The sequence below is a fragment of the Gallus gallus genome, chromosome 7 (assembly GCF_016699485.2).
Source record: "Gallus gallus isolate bGalGal1 chromosome 7, bGalGal1.mat.broiler.GRCg7b, whole genome shotgun sequence".
In the NCBI taxonomy this organism is placed as follows: Eukaryota; Metazoa; Chordata; class Aves; order Galliformes; family Phasianidae; genus Gallus; species Gallus gallus.
In genome coordinates this window covers 16,580,764-16,600,040 of record NC_052538.1, presented here as the reverse complement: position 1 = coordinate 16,600,040, position 19,277 = coordinate 16,580,764, and the positions used below count along the sequence as shown (strand labels likewise).

Here is a 19,277-nt window from a genome sequence, read left to right as displayed (position 1 = left end):
ATTACCATCAGACTTACAATCCTAGTATTATCAAACTGTAATAAAGGCTAGAGAAGAACTTAAGCACAATCAATTTCCTCCTCAATGAGCTTAAGTAATTAACTCAATCTGCACAGTTTACCACACCTGAGACTGAAAAGAAGCCTGCTAGGTACATTACAATCAAAATTTTACTTGGGACAGCAAGAGGCAACCTCAGTTCAAAACAAACATTGGATTTTTTGAAAAGTAATAAAAACATTTGAACGGTCACAGCTCCATTTCTATTTCTGAAGAGAGAAAATCTCTCTTTGAGAGACATCTGTTCCATCATCACAGATTGAAAGAATGCTACTCAGCAATGCAAAATTTTTGCTCCCTAACCCAGACTTATCTGGCTCTCAAAGAACAACTACTTGTGCCAAAGTTTAAGAATAAAGACTATTCAAAACCTTACCTAAGTTTGTTTGTGCTTTAAACCATAGTTAGCTGGGCTTAGAGCTTACAGCTCAGGTGTCACTTTCACTCAGCCTGGTGACATGTTATGCACCAAAGACCAAGGCTAAGTCATTAGAGCACTGACAATTTTCCAGCACCTTTCCCACAGCCCTCACCCACGTGCCCAGGAAAGGAGGCTCATTCTTCTGTGGAAGACAAAGCAGTAGAGCATATTGCAAACAGTCCTAAGGTACACAATGTGAGTTTTATACATATTTGTTCACCAAAAGGAAAGAAAGATAAGTCATAGCACTGGATGTGAGGGTGACTTCCTTGACTCATGAGACTAGCACTGTTCTTAAAGTTACAGTAGACAGGTCTTGCAAATTTCTTCTGCAATGGCTTAAGACGTTTTAATCCTCTGCTGTCCACCTTTAACTTCACAGGTTATTGACCTTCCAGTATTAATTTTATTTGTCTAGGTGAACACCCTGGGAAGTTTAAGCCGTTGCCCAGAGCTGGCCAAACTGTAGGATCAACAGGGTTACAAAGGCTAGATGTGGTTGTTACCCATGTGCTCTGGTTCTTCTTGCAGATACAGAACCATTTTAAGGTAGAGAGTAGAAATCTAGTGCTCCTGTTCACATCATCCATACAAAAAAAGGTCTGGAATAAATTCAAAGTAATAATTCTCGGAAAAAAGTATCCTCCTCTCCCAAATCACAGTTTATTTTTATGTGAGAAAGAACTAATGATAAGCAATCTTCTACATATCAATAGGAGACGAACCTCAACAGCATTAAGAGCTGTACAGGGCTGCTTAACATCCAGAATACTCAATACTTGACTGAGCGCGGTGGCAAGGACACAACTGACACCTGCTATTTCCTCCTTGAAGTATTAGCTCAGGGCAAGTCTTAAATTTGCACTTCTAGCACAGTTGCCATTTTGAATCCACCATCCATAGGAAGTCATTTTCTTTTCAACAAGTGCCCATAACAGATCTGCCATAAAAGCTTAAAGCAGTTAGGGCCATATAACCGGGGAAGAAACACTATGGCAGCCCTCCCCTGCCTGCCTCATGCATGCCACCATGAAAACATTCCCGCTGCAGTTAAAACTATCAACCCACCTTAAACTTGGGCAGCAGAACCAACAGAACCACTTCGAACTAGACAATGAAACTCAACAAATGGAACAGGCCTTAACCAGCCTAGAGCATACACCAGGTTATTTGGGCAATAATGTTGTAAATGCTATTATCCAGGACAGGAAAAAGAGAAATTAAAATTAAATTCCCCACTCATTCAGCCAATAAGTGAGTAAAGCAAGTATACCTGTTTGGACAAAGGTTACCACACTTAGATTTGGCCAGAAATAAAAAATACTCCTTTTCCCCCAGAGATAACCTCTGAAATTAGAATAAAAGTATTGAAATCAAGTTGTTCACCTCAAAGTAATTCAATTTCAGTTTATGCACTTTAATAGGAAAGAAAGCTATAGGAAATATCCAACTAGAAATATACAGCTCTCCTCTTGATGCCTCATTTGCTGAGCTAAGAGAATCCCCTTCGTACTGATCCTAATCACACAAAAATACAGCTGTACTCCAACAGGTTGTCTTCTTTTACTTATCCTATTACTCTAACAGGTGTTTGTTGCTGCTTCATTGTAGATAAAGTGTGGTTAAAGCATGAAAACATTGTTTTCCTTGATGTAGACATACACAATGTCTCAGTGAAAGTAAGTGTATTAAGGACATGGAAATTTGAAGGCTGAAAACCCAGCATCATTTCAAGGCCCAGAGGGTAGCTGCCTGCACTGAAATGAAGTGAGAAAACTTAAGAATTAGAGAAATCTGTGCTCACCTCAGCTTTACACTATGCAAGAAACAACGCGGGCAAACACCACACAACTTCCACAGTTTGAACAGAAAGGTAATTACAGTAATTGCTGAGGGCATTACAGCCGCAGCTATCAAACCCAAGTGCCTTGCGGTGGACAAAGTGATGCGCAGCAACCTTCCTTGAAAGCCTTCTGGTAGCTCATGGCAAACACCAGGGTATCCTGTTATGGGAGCTAACAGCTACGGACAGAACTCCTGTCTTAAGGAAGGTAAAATTCAATACATTCCCAGGGAATAAAGAAAAAACAGGACCCAAACCATTACCCTAGGACTTGAGTGAGATGCCTGAAGTTTGTCTCACTACATTACCTATTATGCAGCTAAATTAAAAGATACAGAAATCCAGTGTAAAGGACAATCCTCGTGAACGGCGTTCATGAATACAAAGATAAAATGAGTCTAGTGAGATCTGCATAAAAAGCTATTTATAACTACCTGGCTTTTCTTTTCAGGATCAACATATATTTCCACGCAATGAAAACTATGTTTGATACTAATTCAAGCACAGACAGAAAGTCTATCTCAGAATACCTGTGAAATAAGACATGCTTAATCAAAGAAATATGGCAATCATACAGGAACCTTAGCAATACAACTCAAAAGCTTTCAAAGTCTATTTGTCTAGAGTAAACCTATGCTATGTGGGAAAAGCAAAACTGCCTCTCCTCTCTCTGTCTTCCCCAACTGCATGGCTGGGTAAGGACATATTTCAGACCTGCAGCAAAGTCACACCTACCTAGTTACTTTTTTGGAGGAATTAGATGATTACACTGATAACGGCCAGTAAGTTCCCTAAAACCCAAACCCATGTGGGCTACTACACTTACCGGTTTCAGGATGATGCGCCCAGTTTGCCTAACAAGCCTCTCTTCAAGATCTGCATGCCTGAATATACTGAAGACCCCACAATGACCCACTTCTGACCCTCTGCCTGCCACGCAAAGAGAAGACCAGACCAATTCTCTGACAGGCTCTGCTGCACATGCTAGCCATTAACGCATGCAGTGCTGACATATGACACAACAGGATAAGGATTGGGAGCAACAGTTTCAGTGCTCCGAGGTGAAAATTCATTCCAGATCAACTCAAAGCACAAGTGAAAACAAACTCTAAATTTTTCACGCTTTGAAAAGCAACGACCTAAAAATCTCTTCCCATTTCTAGGTAATCTCCCCGTTGATGCCTGGTTTGTTCTGATTTTTACCTGACAACACCATGCAATAGCCCAACAACTTTTTAGTCAGTCCTGCTTATTTCCCCAGATCACTTCTTAGTGCATCTCTCCCCAGGAGCATTTCTGTTACCATCATTTCTCAATCTTCAGTAACACCTACTTCCCACCTTGCCGGCACACAAAGCCTCACCTACCAGTCCACAGCCTTCTCCCTGTAACAGAAGCAATCTGTTTGGATTGCTGTCAAGTCATCCTCTGCACTGCTACAGAAACCCAGTGCCTACGAGCTGGGCTCAGAACGGGTGGCCACTCCCAGGGCACTGGTTCCTTATGGCAGATAGCCCATTAAGAATTTGGACTGAGCTCTGATAAGAGGCAACAAAGAAGCTTCATCCTCTCAGGACCTGTAAAGTTTAAGGATTCACATAAACAGTTGGTGTGGTTTCTAAAATCTGACAGAAATAGTGCATGAACCAGATGTGTAAGAAAGAATTTTTAGATCAGAAATAATTTTGAAAGGTGGGTGAGTTTAAAAATGTTTCAACATACAGAAAATGTTTATATATTCTTATACTTTGACATGGTATGTACAAAACTTGACTGAGTTACAGATTTTAATATGAGTTCGTGTTGTATATACTGTAGATACTTGTTTTTAATTTGCTAGAGAGGCTACTCATCGCTTTCAGCATCATACCTTAACTTTTACAGTTCTGTGGGAAAAGGCAGAAATAATGCAATTTTCCGGAAGAAGAAAAAGGGAAAAAGTGCCATTGAAGAGAAAGGAAAAAGCAGCATTTAACAACCGATTCCAGCATCTTTTTTGATCCCGAAGACTAAAAAAAAAAGAATAACAATCATTTCACAACCACTACATTTCAGAATCCATGAAAGCCCTGGATATGACAAGTACCTGAAAGACTAAATTAAGAGACAGACCTAAATTCAGAGAACACGAAGTAAATACCTGAACAGTCTGAAACCCCATAATAAGTCTCATGGCTTTTTCAAACCCCAAAAATGACAACAAACGGTATTAACCTTTTTAATAGCTGCCTGAGACAGACACCTAGGATTATTCATGATATACATTTAAAAGCATTTTCTGCACTGGATATTATATCAACCTGTTCCTTCACAAGCATCACATATGACATAAATACAAAACAGAGCAAATCTGAACAGTTTATCTCTTGGTCTCAACTTACATCAGACAAAACAGTCATTAAAAACCCAGTATGGCAATTGAGAGAGACTGATTTCCCCTTCTTCCTAAGGATGCTGTAGCAACGGTTCTCAGATATTAGAACATGAACATTTACAATGTATGAATGCATTAGTACGGCCTTCACATGTGGAACTACTCCCTAAAGCAATGCAGAAGATCAAAGGACTTACTTCACTCTATCCAAATGAAGATCTGTCCTCACCTTCTCACAACATTTTAAATAACATTAAGTGCTTACCTGCAGCGTCCCATGATTTTCTATTCTACTCAAAGTATACGTTCAAGGGAGTGAGCAATGGTTCTAACCATCTAAATCACTGCTATAATATTCCACGCCTTTAGGTTTTGTGTTGGTCTAAATGAAAAGTACTCAGAAGTCACAGGGTTTCGGGGTAAGTCACAGAGAAGTCAGCACGAGGATAGATGTGAGGCTTGCCCTTAAGAACACAATTCTAGAATTTGCTACTCAGTATTTTCTTTTCCTACCATTTCTACGTATGTTGCTCCAAAAGTAATGCCTCCTATCTATTTCCACAGAAACTATAACACAAAAAAAACATTATTTGATAGAGCAAATCCTCAGCAACAAAATCCTGCTTTTCAACATAGTTGCTGTTATTGGTTATGCATTTTTGCCAGTGATGAACAAGAGCGTACACTGCACTCAAAAATCTGTAGCAGTGACAGTGACCATTGTTTCACAGGTGCTATGGCATGGTATCATTGCCAAAACACCATCCACCACCTCACTGTACTATATCCACTGTTCGGTCTCTATACACACTCAGCAAACATCCATGAACGTCAACTGGTGTCAACTATTCCACATGGAGAAGTTCAGTGACACACCTTAGCTTCATCTGCACTTCCATGTCAGAGGCCGTTCTGTCAGACCTCCCCTCTGCTGCCATCTGCCACACAGCAACAGCATGTATTGGAATACTGGTGGGAAGGTTTGACCTCTGCTGTCACACCACCCACATCTGCTTCTGATGTCATGGGTCAATGTAATAAAACCGGAGGCATTACTTACAGAGCAGCCTTTATTAATGCTTCTAAAAATTCAGTTCACTTTTAAATCTCCAGCACAATGACCGTAAAGAGAGAGAAACTCACTATTCAGCAGAGGATGGGGTTCTTGAGTTATTTTCGGTTTGTTGTAATGTTTTTGGACTTCTTTGGGGAGGGAGTGAGAGGGGTGAGGGAGAGGGGAGAGAGCCCCCAAACTTGACAGCTTTGAGTTGACAAGTAAAAGCAGTTATTTTAACGGCTATTTGTTCAACAGCTATTAGTTACAGTACAGCAATGCTGTCCTTAAGCTATAGAGTCAACTTCAAAAAAAAAAAAAGGAGTTTACGTACGCATCAGATGAAAGATCCCATCACAGGCGTTAATATGAGACAAAAAGGAATTTCCTAAGCCTTGGCCAGTATGGGCTCCTTTCACAAGGCCAGCAATATCCACTACATTCAGAAAGGCTGGAATTTTGCTGGAAGATAAAAGTTGAAAGTTCCATTATTGAAGCATGTTGGTCAAAATACTCATCACATAAATAAATCCAGAATATGAGCATAAAATAGTTTCTTACTCCAAAAGAAGTAGCACATAATATTATATCTTTATATCCGCATTATAAAAAAAACACACCAAGACTTCCTACTCCTCCTTCAAGTAAAACTTGTTCTTTCAAACAACCTCAGAATGCTGAAATAAAATGCTTATCACTGAGCAGTTTTCCTAGCACCAAAGGGATAAAACACCTAAGCGCTCATCAGTGCTTTCTTTCCCCTCTGCTGTTGGTCCACTAAGTGAGGCAACTTTGTCAGAAGGGCATATCGTAAGCAGCATTGATTAAAACAGGTAGTATTAGCTAGTAGTAGTGGTGGTGGTCAGGGTTATTTAAACAACTGGAAAGAAAGCAGCAAACAAGTCTAGTTGAAGATGACATTAATAGATACAGAGCGGTGATCTTAACAACAACTACATTCAAACATGAACTACTTCTCAAAATCCATCTGAGGAAAACAACAACCAGAACTGTGATAAAACATTAAGAGCACCTTCACCTGATCTACACGAATGACCATACCACCATCTACAGTGGCAGAGAAAATCCTGCTGAAATGGTGCAAATTCCTCGTTCAAAAGACTACAAAAAGCAAGCTTTAGGCATCAGGGCCTCCAACCCAGTGGCTTCAAAACACATGTAAACAGAAGGAACAGTACTTAATTTCCATCAAACAACTTAAATCAACACCCTTATGTTTCATAAGTACTACGCTAAGATAAACACAATAGCTCACCATCCTATCAACTGTAGATGTAACAGAAGGTGCCCAAATTCATAGCTTTCGTAATGCTGATGAGAAGGTGTGACTCAAGCAATGAAATCACTCATTTTTGTCTTCAACATTCCTCTAACACTTCACAAGAAAAATGCTTTCTTCAGGTAATAAGCTGACCTCATAGTACAGGATCTGGATAAAATCATCATCTTCACCGAGGTGAAGTTCAAAGCATCACCAGCCCTGCCAGTTTAGGCAGGAACTTAATGATATGTTTTACACCATTCATAACTTCGTGATGTGATTAGAAACGAGCCAGAACACAGCACAATACTTAAGATGCTGAGGTTAGAAAATATAGAAGGATATATTCACAGCATAGCTTATGAGAAAGGATATAAATACCTTTTGAAGTAAATCTTTGCAAGCTCCATTCTTTTGTCCCACTACAGTTTTCTCAACAAATTCCATCAATATTTTCTTTTAATTACCAGTACATAAGCTCAAATGGAAACAGCAACCAGTGACCATTAAGGCACTACCAAAGTAACACACATTCTGAAGACAGAAGCCAATAACCCCATAAATGCATTAACATAGTAATTCTAACTAAGTTAACAGCAAGGTACAGAAACACCACTTTTTAGAGCACTTCTCCATTGTAATTTTAAACTATTTTAAGAAAAAAAACAAAAGATGTTAGGAATGTTTTCTTTCCTCTATACATTCTGTATGATTAGCTTCCCGGCCAGCCATCAGAACTTGCTTCCACTACAGAGTTGGTACATTAAAGCAAAACAGCCTTCTTCATATGCAGATAGACTGCTATCACCAGAATCAACTCCATTTGTCAGACAATGGATGCCAAACACCACCGTATTTATTTCACAACTAATAGAAGAGAGACCTTTGAAGATAGAATATCCAGGTGCCCAGGATGGTTTCTCCACCTCAAAACTAACATCTGAAGCAAAGCAAACCACCGCTGCTCCCAGCAGCCCACTCACTAAACCTGAATCTGTATTTCATCAGATATGCACAGAAGGAGAAAAAGGCAGGAACTATTCACACTTGCCTATGCTCTAAAGACAGTGAACATTGTGTAATTAAGCAAACAGAAAACACTACAAAAACTGGGGAGAAAGTACCACACATATCAAGTGCTTTAGTACTTCCTAAAGAAGAAAAACTATTGGATTTTCTTTCACCCTTCTCTAAACAGATTCACTTCCATTTCTTAAGATTTGTTAGCCAGCATTAGATGAATGTCGCTGAGCTTCACATGATCACCAGGAACAGGTGGCACCAACCAATCGTTTGCACACATCAGCGCAACACCGATCTACCACGAAGCATGTCACTGTAGTCTGTAACATGAAACACCACGGCATCCAGAAGTGCCCCTATATTTTAAGCGCATGCATAATCTTGGAGCAAGGATTTTTATTTATTTTTTTACCTCACTCAGAAATCCAGCAACAGTGCCAGTGCCAGCACACCACCCTCACTGCACAGGGTGCACTACAGCAAAGACTGCAAGGATCACTGGGGGCAAAAAAAGGTGCAGTTCCATAATCCAGTGGTCAGCTTATTTCATCAAGAACAGAGTGATGCATCCAAAAGCTTATGCATTAAACAAAGTAAGAGTCCTCTTTCTTTCCTATTTGTTTCAAGTTGTACTCAAAACTGAGTTACTGTAAAAGGCAATATCTGCTTCTTCAGGACAGTTTACTGCATCCTAAGTGTGCTTCATTTTCTAAGCCAAGGTATATAGAGATCCCAGGTAACAAACACCACTTTCTTCTCTTGCTTTTTTAGACACACACACAGTCTGCAATTTGTTGTACAAACATTTGTGCCAAAATTTGAGAGGAGGGAAGACAAATTTATTTCCTAAGCTTCCACAAGCAATCATTCAGTATAACTAGTTACGTAGTTGTGAAACTTTGCAGGCATCATGCACCTAAGGCTTTGACTTGACACTGAGCCATCACAGCCAAAATGCTCTATTTTCAATTCTATTCTGTATTTCCTGTCTTTCTTCTCCAACAACACCCCAATGATTTCCCTGTAGCATGTAGTACAGCATAATGAAACCTCACACCCACCAGGAGACCCCCAAAAGCCACACAAAAGATCCAACTAAGCTCATAATGCAGCAGGTTTCCAACACACCAGCTTGAAAATTCTCTTAGCTCTTGCTTTGTGTTCATTCCTCAAATAGTTCAAAAAATTTCTCTGCTATTTCAAGCTCTACCTGTTACACAGTCTGACACAGCATCAGAACAGCATCAGGGTAAAATGCCCATCTCTTTTCTCTTTGTTAAAAACAAATGTTACTCATCCCCTGGTTCCAGTACAGGCTCTTCTGCCTTTAAAAACTTTACGTCAGATCTGTTTGAGAAAGAGAAACTCTTCTTCCTTCCTGAGCATTCCTACACTTTAAGCAGGAGTCACCCTCATAAGACTTGACAAGTCAGATAAGTAGAAGTAGCAACACAAAAAAGCTACAACACAACAACCTCTTAGAAAGCCAATTCTGGCTTGTTTCCAAACACAGCAGAGCATTGCAGTCCCTCCTGGCTACTGGAGGCTGTACTCACCATTACTGCTTCTGTGAGTAACTGAACCCAGAGGAGCTACCCACTAATCCCCACACTCATTTATTTTAAGTAACAAATACTCTCTTAATTTAAATAGTCTAAATACCATTCAAGTGAAAGTGGATTTGCTACTTGTATCCAACTGACTATCCAATGACAATATTCAGTAATATTAAAGGATGTGCTGTGGTGCTGTTTTTATTTTCTTTTACCCCCAGAGAGAGGCCACGTATTCCCTTGGAACGGCAATAGAAGGTGAGCAGGAAGAGCTACTTATCTCTTTGTCACTTTAACTACTGATCTAAGTAGCTGATGACAGCTAAAGAACAGTGTTCATGTGGCCAAGCAGTAATAATACCACAGTTCATAACTTAGTCTTTAAAAAAAACCCTGAAAACTTCTTCACAACCAACAGCCCAACAGTTTTGTCTCGTTTTTGGTCTGTATATTAACAAGCAAGCGTAATACTCATTTGGAACTGAAAAGCAACTTACAACTCAAGTGAATAGCTCCATGTAAGTGTATTTTTTCAATATTAATATAGTACACGGGAATTACAGACAGAAGTAATTTACTTGAACCTGAAAATTAAGCTAACAAATGTACTCCTGGTCAGTGATTGATCAGTCATTTTCAGATATCTGTGAGACCTGACTCAAAAACTGATGCCCAACTATTGAACCACAGCAGACATGCACGCTGTCACTATGATTTATGTACATTCATTTGTATACATCTGCATGTTTGTGCAAGCTGAAATTAGTAAGTATCGAGCTTTTATTTTAGTTCCTGAGGTCTGAGAGCACCTTATATTTTCATTTCCAAACAAGAATCCATTTTCCACACACACTCAAGGAAAGGCCAGTAAAAACGAAAACATTGCATCTGCAGTAAGCACCTATGAAAAGTTTGTATCCAGTAACACCACTTCCACTGCTTAAGCAAGCAAGAACAAACTAAGAACTCGAGTTACCTTGGAGGCTTGTGGTACTGGCACAGGAAGTCAAACCTGTCATCCGGCACAGGAACTCGACTCTCGTTTGGGTCAATAGTACAGAAAGGAAAGTTCTCTGCTGCTGCTTGACTCTTTGTTAACACATTGAAAAACGTGGATTTCCTGTAAGAAACAAATTGTGTTAAATACATCCAGATTGGTAGAACTTACAAAGGTCGGGTAGAAACATCTTTCCCCACACCACACGCAGTACTGAACTGCCCCTCTACTTCAACAGCAGGGCCCGTTGCTCCGTCTCCAGCAGAAGACGCGCACATCTCCCGACGCACACACCGGAGGGGCTGCCCACGGCCGGCTGACCGGCAGCGAAGCCCCGCACCGCAGCGCCGCGCACCGCGGCCCATCTTCCGCCGCCTCTCCCACACCGCCACTCCGCGAGTTTAGCCTTCACCAGCCCTTGGAACCAGAAGTTGCAAGAAGGACAGTGCCGCTCACCCCCTCCTCCTCACAAGCAAACGGCCCGGCGAGGACACGCGCACGGCGCGGCCGGCAGGAAGCGGCAGGCGGGCACCTACCCCACGTTGGGCAGCCCGACGATCCCGATCTTCAGGGACGTCCCGAACCTGCCGATAATCGGGTGCGCCTTCACCCCGTCGCCTGCCTTCTTCGGGGCCATCTGGGGACGCAGAGCAGCGCTCGGTGAGGGACCCGCACCACCCCCGCCGACTCCCCCCGAGCTGCCCGGCAGCCCCCGGCCGAGCGGAGCGCCGTGCGGCCTGCTACCGCTTGCTGCCGCGGGGCCCGCCGCGCCACGAGGAGAGGGAATAGGAAGGGAAAGCGGAGGGGGACCCGCCCCGCCGAGTCCCGCGGACGGCAGGCGGGCGGGCTCACCTCGCGGGACGGGACGGGGCGGCGGCTGGGGCCCACCGGAGCGGAGCGGCAGCCCTGGCACGCGGAGGCGGACACGCCGGCCCAGCAGCAGCCGGCGGCGGAACAGGCGGGGCCGCTTCGCCCATTGGCCGGGCCCGCGCGAGGGGAAAGGTCGGCGGCGGGAGGCGGGCGGGGCGGGGCGGCTTCCCTGCGCTGACAGGCCGGGCTGCTCCCAGCTCACTGAGCTCCCACGCCCAGCTCCGCGCCCCGCAGCCCCCACTGCCGCCTGCAATGCTGCTCGGGGGACGCCTGTGGCTCTCCGCCTAATGGTGCGCCGCAATGAAAGGACGTTCCTGCAGCTTTGGGGCTTGACAAATTCCACGCCACATGCAATAACTTTTCCGAAGCCATGCACAGGCATAGACACCCTTAGTCCAGTGCAATGCCTAATGCTGATGGTGTAGAAGCTCAGCATTACCAAAGTGCATAGTACTATCTGAACCTGTTACAATCTAACTGCATTTGTTTAATAATAAATGCATATATAGCAGCAACTGATTTACTATAAATCAAACCAGCAAAAGTACATACACCCATGGAAAAAAAAAAAAAAAAGATGATGTTGATGAGCCTTACCCATCTACAGACAGCTGTGTGCCACAGAACACTCCAAAATCCCATTTAGGACTGGTCCTGGGCTCCCAACAACGTAGCACCAACCACCTGGGGCTCCCCTCATGGGACAAGGAAACCATCATCCCTCTTCCAAAAAAAAAAAAACCATCAGCAAAGAGTCAAAGAAATGAGCTCATTAACAAGTAAAAACCAAAAAACAACCTTGGTTTCAAAGCCCAAGCCTGAGGAGTCAGTAGCTCAGCAGGAGGTGGGAGCAGAACCAGCAGCTGCAGGTGTGCAGGCCACAGCCCCACCTTCCCGCAATGGAGCACCCAGCCCTGCATGAGTCTGTGCAGCACAGGCTGCCAAAATGGGCTGGGCAAGGCAGAAGGAAGAGAAAGGGATGTGCAAGATGTTACAGTTGTGCTACAAAAATTACCTCCACGCGGGGGTCCCATTTAACCTGTAAACAGGAGTTTAGTGTTTAATGAGTGATCATTAGTATAATAACCTGCATCTTCACTGCTTCAGCAATGACTCTACGAGAATCAGCTCCACAGTTCCTATGAAGGGGAACGCAGGAACTCAGAGCCCCTTCAACCTTCAGATGCGGGACTGGATGTGACCCTCTGCTCAGCTCCAGGAAGAAGTGGATGGTTTCTAAAGTCAGCATTCCTACAGGGTATGAAGCAACACTGCCTGGATACTTTATTCTTATAACTGCCAGTGTAGCTCCAAAGAATTTTTCCATTTTCTCTTCCAAAAGAAACAAATATATAATTTTCATCTGTAAATGCACTGAAGGCAGTTAACTACCTGCAAGACTCATTAAGACCACTAATTCCCCAATCAAATTACTTTGATTACATCATTTTCTGAACATAAAAAAAGGAAGATTTGAAAATGATTCCATAATGATTAGACTCAGGCTGCATTATATGCCTAGATCATTATTTTCTTGTGTCAGAAATCTATGTTCATGTTATCCTCAGACACTTTGAAGAACGCAAATATTTACCTTAGCTGCACGCGTAGTTTGCTTTACTGGGTTTTTAAAACTACTTTGACTGAAGAAGAATTCACTTCTCATCAAACTTCATCTAACCTCTGTTAAAACAGCTTGCCAAAAATAAATCAGCAAGAAAACAACAGTTCTCTCAGCCTAAATTGGCCCTGTCAAGAGATGTCATGCTATTATTTAGCATGTCCTCCCATAGAGACTTCTTTACTGAATGTGATCTCCAAAAGCTTTCTGGGATGATTACTGCTTGTAAGCAAACGGTGAGCAAGACCATTCTGGAAATAACATAAATGAAAGGGAAACATTGAGGTGCAAAGACTAACCCTGTTCATTGCAAGTAGAGGTGGGGGTTCACATTTCCTGGTTGGCTTCTTCCTGACCCAACAACCCTGCACTGGAGCGGGCGATGGAAAGCTAGAACAGCCAGCATCCAGGGATATGCAGCACACATCCACACTCCTTTCAGATGGAAGGAGCACTGGGAAACAGGCATACTGATGCAATTTTGTTTGTGCTTGCTTACATTAATAAAAGGTGGCACACACTCAAGAGGAGCCCAGTGCGAACGTGAGGATTTATTTATACCTATTCACAGGGCAATTTAATAACTAACAAGGTAATCCTCTTCAGAGTATGCATCTAGGAAAGCAGTGCAGATTTTAAGGGAGAAAAAAAAGAGGGATCGCTTAGAATCCATAAAAAAATTAATTGTGGAAAGTTACTGAAGTCAAACCGAGGCTTTTAAATTAAAGACATTTTCTTGAACTCAGACTCTCTGTTCTTCTGAACCATTACAGACGGACACCATCAAGTGTTTGCCTGCTAAGAAAATTGAAGGAGAGAAGACAGTAAAAACTGTTCTTACAGTACGTCCTATTTTAAGTCCGCAAGATTAAATTCTCAGAACTTGAAAAACACCAGAGTGAAGGAGTCAAGGTGAGAGTATCATCAGATTATATATCATCTAGGTCACAATAAGAAGAATATAATCTTGAACATTGGGGGAAAAAAAGGTAAGAAAGGAGACTGTTCCTGTTTTCATACCTAATTTAAAATTACATATGAAAAAAATAACAGTTAGAACTTATTTGCTTTCTGAGTGACAAAAGATTTTGTTACACTGTGATTGAGAAGACTATTGTAGCCACTCAGAGCTTTCCTATTAGTATAGTGGTAACCATCAATAGTCTGTTCTTACTGGTAACATGCCTTCACATCTACAAATAAAACCCTTCAGTAAGCAAAACGAGCATTTTTCTTTCCAGCATGGAATAAATACATCTTGTTTTTCCACCCTTCTAAACATCTGGACAGTGCACTCTTCCCATACTACTCTACGTCCTGAAAGTCGGGTCATGCAAAGCTATTTCACAGCAAAAAAAAAGTGATGAATTTGCCTAGCTTGTGTTCTAAGACCACAAACATCCTGAAAAGCTCTTTTCGAGGAGCACTGCCATTAATTACATTTCCTCACCCTCCTAATGTTTTGTCTGTCAATTTTGCGGTCCATCCTTTTAGTTTAGGCATCTCTCTCAGAAAATAAACATTTTTACTGTCTCCTTAAAATAAAAATAATTAACTTAGATGAATATTTGTGTGTGACAAGAAAGTTGCTATTTACCTAGTAGCCAGTTAAGTTTAACTTATTTGTTCTTCTCACCAGTTCACAAGCACAATACAGGTATCAGCAATTTGCTATGTGAAGGAATATAATTATAATATATTAATTTTATACATACACACACACAAATAGAGCCTGCAGCATGTATAACTCTGACTTTAGCTAACTGAGAAAACAGCTGAAGTCTGGAAGAAGAAAACAACATTGTTAAGATCTTGACTACTTCTACTGCTCCTACTCCAGTATGTTTAATACCATACAAAAGTCAGTGCTGCGCATCCAAGAATTGTGCAAGACTTAATGTAGTTAACTTACGCTCTTCATACCTCATCATGCAATTAAATGTAACAATGCCTGCTTTTCATCTCAACTTCTACATCTAATTTACTGTTAGGCACGGCCACTTCACTAAAGCAGGTAAAGGATTTTAAAGCATTCGATTCCATCAGCTAGAAACCTTCTCTTGGCAGTGTGAAACTTCACCTTACGTACCTTTATTTTTGAGTTGCATCAAGTCATGTTTTGCCTTACTTGGTTGAATGTTTCTACCCAAATCTATCATAAAGGTGAAAAATCTCATTTCAGACTGGCAGCCGTAGCTTATACCATAACAATCCTAACTGATACTTGAAATGTATTCTGCAAGTTTAACAGAAAAAACACCTAGCGTGCAATTATGTCAGCTTAACTCTCCAACACAAACGTACTGCCAAAATATAGCTTACTGTACAGCCTGAGTGCGTGCAGAAGTCGAACAGCCCTAGAGCAACTCTACCCGATTAAAAACAATATTTAAGGCAGAGTAATAAAACAAACACCTTGTGGTTTGTGCCACCAACATACTCTTTGCTTTCTGCTTCCCAGAACATGTATTTACTGCAAAGTCACCGTTAACTGCAAAAATAAGTGGTTTTGGAGAACTGAAGGAATAAACACAGAGCCCTTGATTCTCGCTGTGACTGGGCAATGTTCAGCGCAACCCAGGGGGTTAGAAGAACAAAGTTGCTTTTGCACATCAACAACCCAGGGTTGCCTGGGTCCTTGCCACTGGGAGGCAACAGGACAGCCCTGAAAAGAAATGCTGCCCAAGGGCACAGTCAAACTAACAGCTGTTCATTGAGTTCTGCACAATTTAAGGGCTCTCATCATCCAGCTGAACAGTACTTTAATACAACATTTTAAAACACTAGGCTTGGTAGGATTCGATAGGTTTTGGTTTTGTTTTTTTAAACTGTAGATTCATCCAATTCCATAGACAATCTGCCTTACACCATCTTTCATATTAATAAATTTATACTATACTTAGCAATTTATATTTGTTTTTATTCTTTTTTTTATTGTTCTCACTCTTCTTGCTTAAGGGTGGTAGAAGGTAAGAGATGGTCAGTGATGTTAGCATTGCTCCACAGTTGGTCAGGATCACTGCGGTGGCAGAAAATACCTCTTACCGCTTTCTGCAATGTCCCAGACTTCAATGGCTCAGGAGCATAACAGTCTGATCTACCACATTAATATTTTAGTCCTAAATCATGAGGCTGGATATTTCAGCCAGATTTTCTAACTTCAGCATGGATGATGTTGCTAACAGCAATGAGATATACTGAGATTTCCATACTGAGAAGGGCAAAAGACAGATTTGGTCACAAAGAGCCAAGAAAAGAGAAGTACTGTAGTAGGAGAAATTACTGGGGAATTAATGAAGTTTTATTTAAAAAAATGACAGGTCTACTTTGGAATTTCCAGGAGCCTAGAAAAATGACAGCGCAAAAGCAAGTACCAGCCTAAAATAAAAACGCTTCTGTGACTACTACTACTAAAAACAGAGAAAAGTATTTTAAATTTGGACTGACCATGAAGTAGGCTCTCTCAGACTTTTCCCAGGCTTTAAGAATCCTAGGACCATCCTAGCACAATCCTCTTTCTTTTTCTTTCTACAAATGAAACCCTAAGACATGCAAAGACTGCTAGAAGGAAAGATATGGTAGCGATCTACAAAAAAGCTTAGACCTCATGTTATATAGTGCTGGGGGTGGTAGCACTGAGATCTGGATGGTACTCAGTAGTTGAGCTACAGAGCACAAGGAAGGAACGTGACATACTTATTACACTTTGAAGGGGATTGGTGACATGGAAAGAGATGCTGTAACCTACAAGATTGCTGTCTCTCAATTCAGGCTGTTCTTGTATAACTATTAAAAAACACTGCAAGAGTGCTGAGTAGGAATAAGCCTGCAAAAAGGCTAGTTCTGCATCTGTTTCCTATAAATCTACAGGCAGTCTAGGATGGTATCTGAAAGGAACTGTAGATAACATTATCTTTTTTCTCTACAATTTGTCTCTTACCTTGACTTTTTGGGTGAGGTGTGTATCAGACATTACAGCATAGTAACCAAAGCCAATATCATCTTTGGCATTTAGTCTGGTCTCTTAACTGCGGGCAGCTAAGTCCATCCAAGGAGAGCGGAGTTACGCCAGTTTGCAAAGACACTTTCTGTTCCTGTCCTAGGGCATAAAAATGTTTGTGATGTGATTTATTTATGCAGGACTGCAGTAACTAGTGCATTTCACATATTGAGCACAGTACAAAAATGCACTGACAGAGCTGGATTATTGAGCTCAAAAATGTCTTAACAGAAAAAGCCACAAATCTCACTCTGGGCCTAGCATAATGCATATTAAGTTATTTCTCAGCCTGATAGTCTATTTTGATGAAATAACAGACTGGTAGAGCCACCTGAAAAGCCTCAAAGTAAACTGAAAACTGTACAGTTCTGTACACTACCTCTAATTCGCAAAATGACTGCAAAAGGAAAACAAAACTTGGAAGGACATCATGCAGGGATTTTTAATTTAGCATGCTTATTATTTTTACAACCTGAGCTGTTCTGATAAAACTGATTACTGCTTTAATACTATTCATCTACTTTTCTAGAGCCTAAAAAAAAGAGAGTTACTCACAGAAAGTTAAGAGACACTACTCACACAATACTGGAAGATTCCTTAAGCTCGGACAATAGCCGCAGCCCGCAGCACAGCTGCATTTACGCATTCAAAAGAGGACCTCTCAGCTACTTCATAACTTCTGTGACTTTCTAATCCAGGACACAGGAACAAGAGTACAAATTGTAACCCTAAATTATGAATTAACCATAGGTACCCAGGTATTCCCCACACTTGACAAAGAACTGCATAAACCAAGAGTAAAACCCTTCCAGACAACCTACTTAGTTCACCTCGAAGGTCTGAAGGAAACAACGTGTACCTATACACTATTGGCACATGCAGCACAAATCACAAATTCACAGCAATTTCAAAGATATTAACAGACTTCTGACCAAAAAACAAATAAGAACATAGCCTTCCACAAAGCGCTGTTCTTTTGCCAAACTGATCTATGTCTTTATATACATTTATATCAATATTTTATACTCCCGTTTCATGTTTAAAGGGAAACTCTGCCTTATGAAGTAGATTTATTGCTTTACTCAGATCACCATGTCTTTACTACAAGGTAACAAAGGTCAGTGTATTTACAGCCAGGGTGGTACAAGCCTCAGAGTGGAAGCAATAGCTGCTGTGGGGCTTCAGGAAGGCACCGAGGTAACACCAATAACCTACTATGAGAGGAAGGGAAAGCGTGCGGTCACTCCTGTGTCAGATGCAAAACCTTTAGCAGGTTGATTTATCTAAGTTAAACAGCTAAATTGATCGTATTTCTGTGATGCTGAAAGTCAGCCTCAGTCACTGAGTGCCTCAGGAAGAGCAGTGTTTGTCAGTAGAGGTACTCACCTGCTCTGGTCCTAGGTAGAGGAGAGCCTATGCTTAACACGTGGTTACAATTTACAAAGATTGATACCTGGAGATACACAAGATTCATTTAAGACATAAATAGATAATTAGATAACAAAAAAACCTCTTCTGTTACTATTCTGAACATCTTGTCTATAAACTACGGATTAAATATATATATATGCGCAGCAGTAATTAATCTCCCTACAGTTCATCTGTAAGATTTACACTGTGATTGTTTATTGCGTTTCTTGTAATGACGCCTTTTGTGAATTCCCTTCATATTTATGAAGGTCTTGTGATCCAATCTCCAACCTATTTAAAAGAAAATGCTTTCTGTGCCATTTTGCACTCGTGGTCGTTTGGAGTTCTATTTCAGCTTCATTAATATTGATGCAACTTGTCTCTCTATTCTTTCTTGGCAGATTCTTCGAAATTAATCTTTAGCGTTCGCCGTGATTTGTTTCTGTTTTGCACTACGTCCCTGAGTCCAGCTCTCCTCCAGTTAATTTTGTTTTCTTTATTTTTATCCACTTGCTATGACTGTTCTACTACTTGTGCCACCGCGGCGTGTCAGTCCTTTATGGGATCCCCGTTTCGTCTCTGCCTTTCACTGTGATTTTCCATCATTATGGGCCTCTTGAATAAAAATGTAGCCCTTGTTTCTGACAAAGTCCATGTTCCTTTTCTTTTCTTTCTGTGTGATTTTCCATCATTACAGTTCTTAAATTTCTTGAATAATGATATACACTATGAACAAATGGATGGAGCAGTAATGGCTTCATCAGTGTTT

At 41.2% G+C, this 19,277-nt stretch overlaps 1 protein-coding gene and 1 long non-coding RNA gene across 4 annotated transcripts in view; one reads left to right on the top strand and one right to left on the bottom strand.

Moving 5' to 3' along the window:
* OLA1 (Obg like ATPase 1) overlaps nucleotides 1-11,874 on the bottom strand; it is an 85,535-nt gene extending 73,661 nt beyond the window's left edge. The window contains exons 1-4 of one of the 2 annotated variants that reach the window (XM_040703439.2): nucleotides 11,460-11,874; nucleotides 11,064-11,244; nucleotides 10,587-10,730; nucleotides 6,087-6,214 (exon numbers count right to left, since the gene is read on the bottom strand). In XM_040703439.2, coding sequence (XP_040559373.2) covers nucleotides 6,087-6,214; nucleotides 10,587-10,730; nucleotides 11,064-11,244; nucleotides 11,460-11,859 — 853 coding nt within the window. In that variant the 5' untranslated portion in view covers nucleotides 11,860-11,874. The remainder of the gene's footprint in view (nucleotides 1-6,086; nucleotides 6,215-10,586; nucleotides 10,731-11,063; nucleotides 11,245-11,459) is intronic. The other variant, NM_001031254.3, reaches the window with a different exon arrangement.
* LOC121111244 lies at nucleotides 10,972-19,153 on the top strand. 2 transcript variants are annotated; one of them, XR_005861757.2, is made up of 4 exons: nucleotides 10,972-11,267; nucleotides 12,585-12,735; nucleotides 13,872-14,010; nucleotides 18,910-19,153. It is a non-coding gene; the product is annotated as an uncharacterized LOC121111244 (long non-coding RNA). The 2 variants fall into 2 exon arrangements; XR_005861758.2 differs by having other exon boundaries at nucleotides 13,872-14,087.
* The last annotated feature ends 124 nt before the right edge of the window (nucleotides 19,154-19,277 follow it).